At 37.3% G+C, this 12,366-nt stretch overlaps 1 protein-coding gene across 1 annotated transcript in view; it reads left to right on the top strand.

Moving 5' to 3' along the window:
* SLC12A1 (solute carrier family 12 (sodium/potassium/chloride transporter), member 1) overlaps nucleotides 1-12,366 on the top strand; it is a 48,996-nt gene that overhangs the window by 10,298 nt on the left and 26,332 nt on the right. The window contains exons 3-10 of the mRNA XM_010016317.1: nucleotides 462-596; nucleotides 809-884; nucleotides 5,472-5,567; nucleotides 6,230-6,369; nucleotides 6,901-7,011; nucleotides 7,954-8,065; nucleotides 8,560-8,687; nucleotides 11,639-11,723. Of these exons, the coding sequence (XP_010014619.1) occupies nucleotides 462-596; nucleotides 809-884; nucleotides 5,472-5,567; nucleotides 6,230-6,369; nucleotides 6,901-7,011; nucleotides 7,954-8,065; nucleotides 8,560-8,687; nucleotides 11,639-11,723 (883 nt within the window). The remainder of the gene's footprint in view (nucleotides 1-461; nucleotides 597-808; nucleotides 885-5,471; nucleotides 5,568-6,229; nucleotides 6,370-6,900; nucleotides 7,012-7,953; nucleotides 8,066-8,559; nucleotides 8,688-11,638; nucleotides 11,724-12,366) is intronic.

Here is a 12,366-nt window from a genome sequence, read left to right as displayed (position 1 = left end):
CAATTATGTTTGTACTTCATTCAACAGAAAGCATCACAGTTCATCACATAACATACAGCACTCAGCTAGGTCTCTCTTCACCAGTGAGCAATTATCTCTATCTCTACACTTAGCATTATTCATAAATTGTTGCAGCAGCATATAAAGGCCAACCACAAGACCCTTATTATGTTAGATGCTCTACTAACATCAACACAACATATATGTTGAATACAGTTTACAATAAAAACAATTTAGAATCAGATAATAATGTATTTACTCTGCTTAAGTGATTCTTTCATCTTTTCTTGCTGTTAGCAAGCCCACCTGCTGATGCCTGGTGTGAGCAGAATATAGCACTCTTCTCCAGAGACAGTAAAACCTGATCTTCATTGAAATTCCTTTATTCCATGCCTCTCCTATGCAGCCAGGTGTCCTCTGCTTGGCACAAAACTGTATTTGTTTTCTGTGTGATTCTTCAGAACATAGCCGTGAGCACTGGCTCAGTCGAGAGAGTGGCCAATGGAGAAAGCACCGCTGGAGATGAGACAGCAGTCAGCAAGGAAGAAGAAAACAAAACAGGATTTGTCAAGTTTGGATGGGTGAAGGGTGTGCTGGTGAGAAACTTACCTGCATTTCTAAAAAACATAGAGGAAAAACTTCACAATTAGTTCTGCAACACCAAGGTCTTTTAAGAAGTGGGAGGGAGGCAAACTTGAGGGATGCTGGGGTGTTTTTTAAAAGCCTGCAAAGCACACTACTACCCTTCTGTTTGTTAACACTACTTTCAACATTGCACTAATAAAGTATTTTTTTGTTTAAAACCTAGGTGAGATGTATGCTTAACATTTGGGGTGTGATGCTTTTTATTCGACTTTCCTGGATTGTAGGTCAAGCAGGAATTGGTATGTATCTTATTTAATATCATTTTCAGCAGTGAAAGGGATAAAGAGGATAAACTATACATGATCATGATTAATATATAATCCGAGATGTCCATTTGCATGTTGAACTAAATAATGTTTTCAAATGCTTGCCAGGGTAAAAGATGTTAATCCTCCAAACTATCGGAATTTTCCAGACTCACAGCCAAATTACTGCTTAGAGGCACAGATCTGTTAACTATGCATATGATCATCACATTTGAGTATTTCTAAGCTTTAGTGAAATTTGTATTTAGATCCTGTAACAGATGTAAACCTCATGACTCGGGCCAATTTCTAATATGCGTGTACAGCATTAACCTTTAAGAGTTCACACTTTGCTTATCTGTGAATCCCAAACCTTGTCATCTACATATTAAAAACAACACTTCTTCACACCTCTCTGCAAAGATGAAAACAGAACTGGAAGGAGGTCTCATCTCATCAGGATTTTGTGATTTTTAACTATAGCACAGCACTAGATACTACTGTATTATGAAACACAGAGTTTTACAAGCTCTGCTACAGCTTTCACATAAATTAACTATGTACACTTCATTGTGTGCTGTCTCTTTGCTGAGATGGCAGTGTCACTCTGTGTTACATGATAATACAGTCTAGAATAATGGGCCCTAATCTTTGACTGGCACCCAAATGTCATAAAACCAGCAATCCAAAGGGTGGATGGCAAATATTCCAGTTTGGATTCTCACAGAATGGAAATATTAAGTAGACACAAACTGGAATGTAAACTCTGGCCTCAGGGTGTCAGTATTCCTGGTCTTTGATTAAACTCAGTGCTCAAATTCAGATTGTATATAAATATCATTCGCTTCCTTGTTAATTGAAGTGAAATAAAACACTGAATCAAAACATCTCCAAAATTCTGCATGGTTGAAGTCTCATTTCCAACAAAATACAGCAACTTCACAAGAAGTTTCACTTGAGCAAGACTGAGCTTTTAAAAAGAGAAAAAAATAAAGTGCTTATTAAGAAAAAAAAAATCCAGTCACAAACTGACAGAGACATACCTATGTTTAAAAAAAAAACAACAAAAAACCCCACCACCAAACTAAAAACCAAACCAATAAAAGATCCAAAACTAAGTGGAAGAACTTTACTACTTCTGCAGTGCTCCATGCGTGGCTCTAGCACTGTGCCTGACAAAGGGGTGCTTGCTGATTTTATGATGCATACCAAATGAGAGCGTACAGCCCAGGGCACTCATAAGTATATGCCTTGCCATGAAAAGTCTGCATCTTAATATTGCCAAGATTTTGCTCTGGGGTTTCATGCAAAATTAGTTTTTAAGGGCAGTTTAGTAACTTATTGAGATCATCAAGAAGTATTACTTTGTTTTGAGGTGTGAGAATAGCCATAGGCAAGAGTAATTCATTTTAGAACAACTTACTTAGCAGCCATATGCCTGGTTTTCAACCTAAACTTTAATCAGATTTTAACATTAATTTGCACCAACATCAGTTACAGCCTTTCTGCTTTCACGTTTAATTTTACCATTTTAATTCATTGATAAGCAGACTTTCCTTTCTTACGGTTTATAGCTCTGCTGTTGCTTTTTAAAATTGCATGCCTTATGTAAGGAGGTTAACTTTACTTCTGAAAATGAGACATCAAATTCCATTTGAATAATTCCTCAATGCATTTTCTGAATGTCTTATAAGCAATGAGCTTTAAGTCCCTAGTCAAGCTGCTTAAGAAGAAAAGTGATGGAAGCTCATCATCACAAAGGCTCAGGGATTTCACTAGGTAATGCTACTAACATGGAAATTAAATGAGTCAGTTAAACCACCATCTGGGCACCATTTATATCCCCATCATTTGAGGGCCAAAGAGAGAAAACCCAATTATTTCCGTTTCCTGATGGGCTGTTTTGGGTAAAAGCTTTTACAAGGGGAAAAAAAAATAACATTCCAACAAGGTTCTCCATTTACCATCAGTTGGGAAAAAAGGGACAGAGTATGGTCCTGACAAGGTTTCAGGTCCAAAACTAGTTTGGTATGTCCACCTAACATCTGGGGACTCTCCAAAGTCTGTATTTGTACCTGTACATGGAATGGTTAGCCAAAGGCAGGAAAACCCACCAAGTTTCTCTTAACTGAAAATCTGGCCCTGAATATTACAATTCTGTTACATTATGTTATGTTACAATGACGTTCTGGTCAAGTCACTTTATTTTATGCAGTTTTCTTCTTAAATGTTAAAATACTTTTTAAATTAACATTAAAGCCTTCCCAAGCAGATATAACTCATCAAATTAGCAAAATATCTGTCCCTATTTAGCATATATATACTAACAATATGAATTGTGAAATGCAATAGAAAATCCTGGAAAAATACTCCTTAGGATACAACATCCAGTATGAACCAAAGTCAGGAATCTGATCTGGAAGCCAGAAGGTAGAAATACAGCAGATAAAGCAGTATGTCTGTAGTACTTCTAGCTGGATGTCAGTTGCAGGATCAAAGTTTTAATTTGGACAAGCCCTGGTCAATAAATATTGCTACAAGCAATGTATGATCTTCAGTTCCACACTGAAGACCTATGTATCTTATGGAAACAAGAGAGCTATTGCGTAAGTGCTAATAAGTTTAGATAAAACTAAGAACCGATTCCATATTTAGCACCAAACTGTAATTGTTTCAATTTTTTTTTCTTTTTTTCCCCCCCCTTCTCCTCTCATAGATAGAAATGGGACTAGAAGGAATAAAGTTGAGAGGAAAAAGTCATATTATTTCTTCACCTGACTTGGAACAAGAAAGTATTTGGCTCTGTAGTTCCAAAACCCTTCTGGTAGTGCCAGAAAATGTAACAGAAGCAATGGCTGCAATTGTAGCTCGGGATGTCCAGTTTGTACACAAAGAAAATGTTTCTCACTGGCCAGGTAGTCTGGGCCTGGAGCAAGTAATCCAAAGAGGCTGTGCGATCTTTGTCCATGAAGGTTTTCAAGACCCAGCTAGCCAAAGTCATCACTGATTTAACCCTCTGTTGGCAATAGCTCTGCTATGACTGGGAGGCTGAGCTACAGACCTTCAGAAGTCACTTCCAACCAATGTTTTCTATGATTCTAAACCATACTAGGCACCTCCCACTGATCTCTAGCACAGTTTCACAAAGTTAACAGAAACCTGATCATATAGCCAAAGACTGGAAACACTCAGATTTCAGACGCTACTCAAACTGAAACCCAGTTCACCTATAACTATTGCCTAAAGCAATATTGCCATCCTCAAATATGTTTATCTTGTGTTAAGAGTAAAATCACTTTTTGCAGGGAAAGATGGAGATGAGGAGAAAATGGGGAAGCACAGCACTTGAAAAGCAAGGATATAGAAAGCTTGCACTCAGGTCTTGTCTCTGTACCTGATAGACTCTTTGTCCTGGTGCACTATGAAACTACACAGTCAGTCTTTCTCTGATTCAATATCTAATTAACTGATGAAAGACAGCAGCATTCTCACAAGAGCTGTGGTTAATGTGTTGATCTCTACACTTAAACAGGCAGGAAGTATATTAAAGGGACATATAAGCATCCATGCCAAGGGGCACTTGTTTGCTCATTTCCTCCAGCCTGTGAAAATCATGAGACCCTTTGGCTAGGGTACTCCTGTCAGAAAGAATCACTGCTTGAACATTGATGGGAATAATTTATTACCGTGACATGAACTCCTTGGAAATGTTCTGAAACTGCAAGTGGTCAACAAACCATCTTTTCAGTTTATTGCTCTAATTCTGGCCTGAAAATTCAATTTAAAGAGAGAGTGATTTGTAGGAATCATGGAACATGAGTAAAATATTTTATCTTCTTATTACTGACAGGTCTTGGAGTAATCATAATTCTTCTCGCCACGATGGTAACCTCAATTACTGGGTTGTCAACTTCTGCAATAGCAACTAATGGGTTTATTCGTGGAGGTAAAAACTTTAGGTTACTAATGCTTTCATGCCCAAAAAGGTCTTTATGTATTATTTTCATATGAGGCAAACCAGAAGGACGATAAACCAAATGGCAAAATTAAAGGAACCAGAAGGTAACAATTCTAGCTACCTCTAATCAAAATTTATGGCATGTTTGAGTTGTCACTTTTAATAACCCCAGATTTCAGTTCAGTCTGTCAAGTACATTTCAGATGTTCCTGCCTACTGCTGAGTGAGAGATGGCTTCTGGCTTTTCAAGTTCTTTTCTTACCTTTCAGCAGGTCTTCATTATTCAGAGCATTCCAGGTTGGACATCCTTGGACAAACTGAGCCTGAGGCATGTCTTCCTCTCATTTTAAAGACTGGTGCAGATCAGTGGATAGCTTCAATTTAATGCCTTCTTTATAAAACTCCTTACGTTTCAGCCACTCCTTGGAAGATGAGTAAATACTTTTGCTGGAAAACTGCATGTTAGGTATTCTATGAAACAAAGTTTTAGTACATTTCAGATCCTTAAAGTTATAACTGGTCTGCTCTAACATCTCTGGAAAATGGCAAGTTCTTACTACGTCGTTTAAGCAAAACAGGTATTTGAATATACATGAATACACTTTCTTTTTCGGATCTTTCAGGTCTTGGAATCATAGTTATTGGTCTGAGTGTAGTAGTAACAACATTAACAGGTATCTCCATGTCTGCCATTTGCACTAATGGAGTAGTAAGAGGAGGTAAGTAATATGAGCTCATGAAAAATAAAAAAATCTGCAGATTTGGATTAGGAAAAAAAGAAAGAAATTGAGACAACTGTTTTAAAAGCATAGCAATAATAAATAAAGATCTTTAGAGTGATCTCTTTCAGTGGATTAACAATAAATTAAAATGTATATAATCTTAAACACTTCCTGAAAATAAAGTATCAGTGAGATAAAATGAAATAATTAAATGACAAAGTAATATGCTCCATTTATGGTGATGTGTAAAAAAGATTAAAGATTCACTGTATCACTATGCAGGAGCTTTAACAGTGTGTCACAGCATATGATCTTTCATGCTAACATTGGGATAGATCCAAGTAAGTTAGAATCTGTCTGAAAGTAAGGTTCTTTATGCTGTGTTACTATATTATGTATCATGAAAAATTACTTGAAGGTCTGATTTTGCATGCTAATAAAAAGATCTTTGCAATAGAAAGGCATACAGAAAGGTCTGAAGGCAGAACCAGTATAAAGCAAATTCCTTTCTTTAATCAGTGTTCTCTATTACTATAGGGCAAATAATAGTTATGTTTGTTAGGCTAAAAGCAGAGAGTCCTGAGGTATTATTTATGTGAGAAAAATGAGATGAACCTGAACATTCAGTTGTGCTGAAAAGCAATCATTTCTGTTTGCAGGTGGAGCATACTATCTGATCTCCAGAAGTCTAGGCCCAGAGTTTGGTGGATCTATAGGACTTATCTTTGCTTTTGCAAATGCAGTGGCAGTTGCTATGTATGTAGTTGGATTTGCTGAAACAGTTGTAGAACTTCTTAAGGTAAATGTAGATGTTTCATGTATATGACTAAATTGGGGGGTTTGTTTTGTGGAGGGTTTTTTTTGTTACTTGCTTGAGTGTTTTGGGGTTTTGGAGGGGTTGGGGTCTTTTTTTTTTTTTTGAGGGGGGCTTTATTTCTAGGTTTTTGTTTGGGTTTTGCTGCTTTGTTTGGTTTATATAGTAGATTTAAATGGTGATACTTTTTAGCTGAGGCTTGAGGGACATCTTTAGCAAGGAAGAAGCTAGTCTGTCTAAACGTGCCATAGAGTGCTTCTCCATCATTTCTACCTTATGAATATATTTCACACATTTCTCAACAAGAACCTCAAAATCAGAAAAGGAACAGACACACAATTAGGCAGCCAAATAACCCAAACTGCAAAGAGCCAGCCAGAACACAAAATCCAAACACTTGGTTTCACAGGTATCAGAAAATGTGACAGCTCACTGCTTTCTACTTCACCTTATTACCTGATCCCCCTAGTTGGGCAGAAAAAGACTGGTTCTAATAATATTTATTACTGCTTTCAGGAGAGCGATACACTCATGGTAGATGAGTCCAATGACATCAGAATTATAGGTACCATAACTGTTGTATGTCTTCTCGGCATCTCTGTTGCTGGCATGGAATGGGAAGCAAAGGTAAACCTTTAAAAGAACATAAAAGCAAGCAGTATATTAGACTGCTGTAAAGAATTTGTGTGTGAGGAATGGTATACAACAGGTGGAATTTTCAAAAGCAGTGTTTCAGTTTATGCTTAATCTTTCTAGAAGCAATAGTAGTTTAATCATTTCTTTCAATGAAAGCACAGTTACTCCATGCTTTTCCCTGTACATACATTTAGAAGGGAAAAGAAAGTTTGTGTTCTGCAGACAGCTTGATTATATTGATTTTTATAATTCATGGCATCATTTAGCATCTTGGGTAAGTGCCCCTTTTGCCCTTATCCTTGATGCAGCTTGACAGAATAAACAGTAGTAAAAACAATATATGCTTTTATCACTGTACTCACTCAAGCTCTGCTCAGCAAAAGAGCTCTGTTTGGCATCCATTCCTTAACCACTAATGATTTCTGTTATTTCTTCACCTGCAAAAAGAAAAGTTCAAAACGGAAATACTTTGGAGGGTAAAATACAGCTATCGAAATCACATCCAGAATAGCACCCTTATTTTTACATTCTGCTGTGATGAAAACTGGAACTACTTGTAAAAGAGATGAGAAAAATAATTAGATATTATAACCCTTGAAGTGACAACCCACTGCAACTAAACAAATTTTATAACAATATAAAAATATCTTACACTTGATAGCAATGCATTAGCTGTTTCATTTTGCCTTTTCTTGTAAGGAAACTAACATAAAATTAAATTATAACTATTTATTTCATACAGTTATATACCCCCTCAGTAAAATCTGCTATTTTCATTAGCTGATTCAGCTATCTTGATTCCTGGTATTTTAAAAAACTACAGAAATTAGTAATCTGTCATAGGGAACACATGCAGATAACTTGCTATATAGCCATCTCCATAGTCAATGCAAATGAAAATAATAAGGAACATGGTTTTGTTTCTATTAATAGGCTCAAGTTATTCTTCTAATTGTTCTCCTTGTTGCCATTGCAAACTTCTTTATTGGAACAGTCATTCCTACCAACAATGAAAAGAAGGCAAGAGGCTTTTTCAATTACCAAGGCAAGTAACCTCACTGTCTATCATAAAATAGTAAGTCTGCATTCTTTTTGACTTCATACTGAGTTAAGGATTCCACCAAAAAAGGTCACAAGATCAGGATCTTCTACCCGAGTTTAAGTAAGCTTGCAAACCAAGAGACTTTATTTCATCTTTAATTTTGAGTCTGTCTCTTCGCTGCTGAAGCTGACAGCACAGTTAGCTGCAGCTTGAGTCATTTATATATCAGCAGAGCACAGGCAAACCTTTACACAGAGCTAAGTGCAAGTGATGTAGTGACACTCCTGTCACTTCAATACAGATCTGTAGCTCTGAGATGCAGACAAGCACATCCTACTGGGGACCAGACTAAGGAAATCAAACTCACTTTGCTTGTGGTATGAGACAGTTTCAAACCCAGTTGTCCAGACATGAAAGACTAGCTTATTCACCTCCTTCATCAAGGAACTTTGGAATCAAATCATGGTGGTATGTTTCATTTTCACCTATATTTGCAGCATCAATATTTGCAGAAAACTTTGGACCAGGTTTCAGAAGTGGAGAAGGATTTTTCTCGGTGTTTGCCATCTTTTTCCCAGCTGCCACTGGCATTCTTGCAGGAGCCAATATCTCAGGAGATCTCAAAGTATGTATTTCATTATCTTCATAATACTCGCTGTAGGCTGAAAAAAGAACAAGAAAACAAATTATGAATCGACACTGTATTCAGTTTAAAATCATATCTTATTTTGGGAAGCAAAACTCTCCCTTTAAAGCACCTGCTTTGTCATTGAAAAAAATCAGTTCGTATTTTCTCTCATAATGCCTTATGGCTATTTACAGAAATTACTGCATTTACATTTGGGCTGCTGTATCATTTAAAAACATGTTTCAATAACCTGTAATAATATATTGTTAATGGTCCATTAGCAACACATGACTTAAGAAAAATCACATGTGTATCTCTTGGCACTCTTTTGCAAAATATCCTATAGCATCATCCCCAAAAGCATACCTGTAAAGCCCACATTTGTACTCACAAGAATCAGAGGAGACTGGCTTTTTCTATTCAGGGTCATAGCAAGGGTAGAGCAAACAGAGCATGTAATGAAAGCAAGTATGTCCCAATCCCATGTCACTACTGCTACTCAAAGGAAAAGCTGCTGGTTTGCAGATGTGACAAAAGAAAGGAATCAAAGAGGAAGGGAAAGGGAGGTCCAGAGGTGCCCAGTTCTCTTCCTGAGGCCACCCTGCCAGGTCCTCACCCTCCTCTTGCTGTAAAGCAGTGGTTAAGATTATATTTCCAATATCTAAACATATTGGTAAATTAGAGACAGCAATTTAGTTTTACCTTTGAGTGCCGTCTAGTTTCATGACTTTCCACATTGTATTTAATGCAAAGAGCGTTTAAAGCTAAACGCAAAGCTGAAGTAATTCAAAGTTCAGTAAAACATTCGGTAAAATATCTCCAGTAAATGTGAGGCAATACGATACTTCATACTATTAGAAGAAATTCAGAAATTCACCAGAGGTATCCATAACTCAAGTCTTGCAATCTAATACTAAAAAAAACCCCAACAACAAAAGCCAAACAAACAAAAACACACACAAAGAAAAATAGTCACCAAAACATTAGAGCTCACACCTAGATAACCTGACATGTCAAATGAAGTTATTTGGGTTTATCACACAGACCCTTTGTCTTGTATAACTTAAGGATTCAACCAAAAGTCTGTTACTTCTGTATTGGCATAGTAACCAAGTTCACCAGATCCTACCAACCCTGACAGCCAGTTCTGTTTCTCTTCCTCGCACTGAGTTACATGCCTCATCTTCTTTGTTTTCAGAGGACTGTTTTTGAAGCCGAGCAGAGAGAAATGTGTAGAAACTGAGCTACTAAGAGCATCTATGAGATTCCATTTTTAGTTAAAAAAACAAACCCAAAACATTGTACTTCTGCCCAGTGAGACTGAATCAGCCTCATACAATCTCCACCCTTTTATCAAACAAAAACCAGTTCTTTCGCCATGTACAGTGCTCTGTATACATGGCAAGCTCCCAAACCAGCAGCACTTCCTTCATAAGCTATTTGAAAGAGGCTGAGCAGACGAAGGGGAGCAGTTCTCCCGTTGGCTGTCTGCAGTTGTTTCAGTCTGGCAGTAAGTGGATTTCTATTACCAAGTCCTCCAGGCTGCAGATTCCCTACTGAGCATGTTTAGATGCAGTAGACAGATCTAATTAAATTAACCAGCCTCTCCAGAAATCTCAAAGACAAGCTAAGAAGTATTAAAAAAGTGTAACATTTACCAATCAAACTTTCTTTAGAATGGGTTGTGAACAGCTACATACACGCTTCTGTAGCCACTACATGCTCAAGCAGTGGCCTGGTCCAAAACCTGCTTACAGACACAGCTAGTCTTCCTAGTGACTTCAGTGGGTTTTGGAGCAGGCCCTAAAGTGCTAAAAGCATATTAAATATGTGTTTAATTATTGATAAAATGTAAAAGTTGTAAAGCTGTAAGAAGATTTAATGTTACAGTGTTTAAGATTGCAGCATGAGACTCCACAAAAACAATGACCTAAGACACGCACACCAGAACTGTATAAATTAGTTACCATGATCTGAGGGCAAAAGGTCTTACGCAGATGAAGTGACTTTGCAATTATTTTTCAGCTCAGTAAGTCCCTATCTCATTTAAAAATTATATTAATTATTAACAGAGTTAAGCCATTCATCCATGTTTCACACAACACTCCAAATATGTATTTTATTTTCCCATGCAATGAGCATAGTTACAAAAGTACAAAAGTCTGTGGCTTAAAACGCATTGCATGCATCTTTGACTTAAAAACCCTCACTTACACCAGCTTAAGATGACACTTCACAAAAAGTGCTTCCTAGCATAAACACACAACATACTAAATTGCAAGGTTGGCCGGTATTAAAATCCCCTTTAAAATTACAATGTATAATGCAGATCTTTGAGCTCTTTCTTACAGTTTCATAATCAAAGCTGACAGTGGAGAGCCAGTCTGTAAGCATTATAGCCCAGCCTTATTAAATTAGCTAAATTAAAAGTTAAAACAGTGAAAGGAAGTAGCGTGTTGTCAAGACACAACTAACAATTACTGGTTGCTAATCACAAAATTCCTGTATTCTGTACAGGGTCACTACTTGCATCCATCTCACCAGTTAACCAAAAGTGGTCCCATGTTGTCATTCACAGGAATTTAATGGTTAGTTCAGTGACCATTTATCCCTTATATCATTAAACATTAAAATAAAGTCCATTACAATATAAAGAGAGTTTGGACCTCCCAGATATGATGAGCTCAGGACTCTCCTGCTGCTATAAACTTGACCTCCGCTCCTGCAGTATATCCTTCACTGTGCCCAGGATAGGCGCACTGCATCACAGGACTGCTTCACGATCTGCATGCTGGGACAGGAAATGTTGGTGCAGGTCTAAGTGATAAAAATCTGCCCTCTAAAGGTATCTTCAACTCACAGTGTGGCAGGACTCCCTAGCATGCAAACTCAATCAGACTGCAGCATACAAACTCACAGGGGTTTTTGGATCGCTACTTCGTTTTCAGGATCCTCAAAGTGCCATACCCAAAGGAACGATGCTGGCCATTGCGATTACAACCATTGCTTACATTGGTGTTGCAGTATGTGTAGGTAAGTGCAGAATCTCTGCTTCATGTCTTAATTTATACAGTTAAAGTTTGAAAGCCTGGCAAGCAAATGAATGATTAACCCCTCTGCTTTTTCATCTTGTGGATTTATTATTTAGACAGATAGTTGTTTTGATTTTACTGTATGTAAAAACAGTAGTGAAAACAGCAGCAAGCAGCAGAAACAAAAGTCCCTGTTTGGCAGCTGGACTTCCGTGTAACTTGTATGGTTACTTTTGCATCAGATTCAGTGACAAAGACCACTATCATATAGTATCCACAAACATAGTAAAGATTAAAGTAACCTCTGATCAATCTGCTGATCTTCTGTTCCTCGTTCACACTGAAAATTCATATGGCTTCCACTTGCTCTCACTAGTCTTAACGAGCACTCATGAGTAACAGGGCAACATATATTTTGTATGCTACATGTCAAAGGAAGAAATCAATTGTTTGTCTTGAAGAATATGCACTATATGACTAGGTGCTTTACAATGTTGGAATGTGAGGTAATGAAATGGACAAAAGAGTAAAACAGAGACCTGTACTGAAGCCATGAACTGTGTTGGAGGAATACGCAACTAAATTCTCATTACAAGGGTACAATAAATCTCTGTTCCAGAAAAAGTTGGGATTTTTTTTTCTAT

This window comes from Nestor notabilis, unplaced genomic scaffold (genome assembly GCF_000696875.1).
Source record: "Nestor notabilis isolate BGI_N333 unplaced genomic scaffold, ASM69687v1 scaffold7776, whole genome shotgun sequence".
Classification (NCBI taxonomy): Eukaryota; Metazoa; Chordata; class Aves; order Psittaciformes; family Psittacidae; genus Nestor; species Nestor notabilis.
Note: the sequence above shows the minus strand (reverse complement) of the source record. Positions and strands in the feature narration are given on the sequence as shown.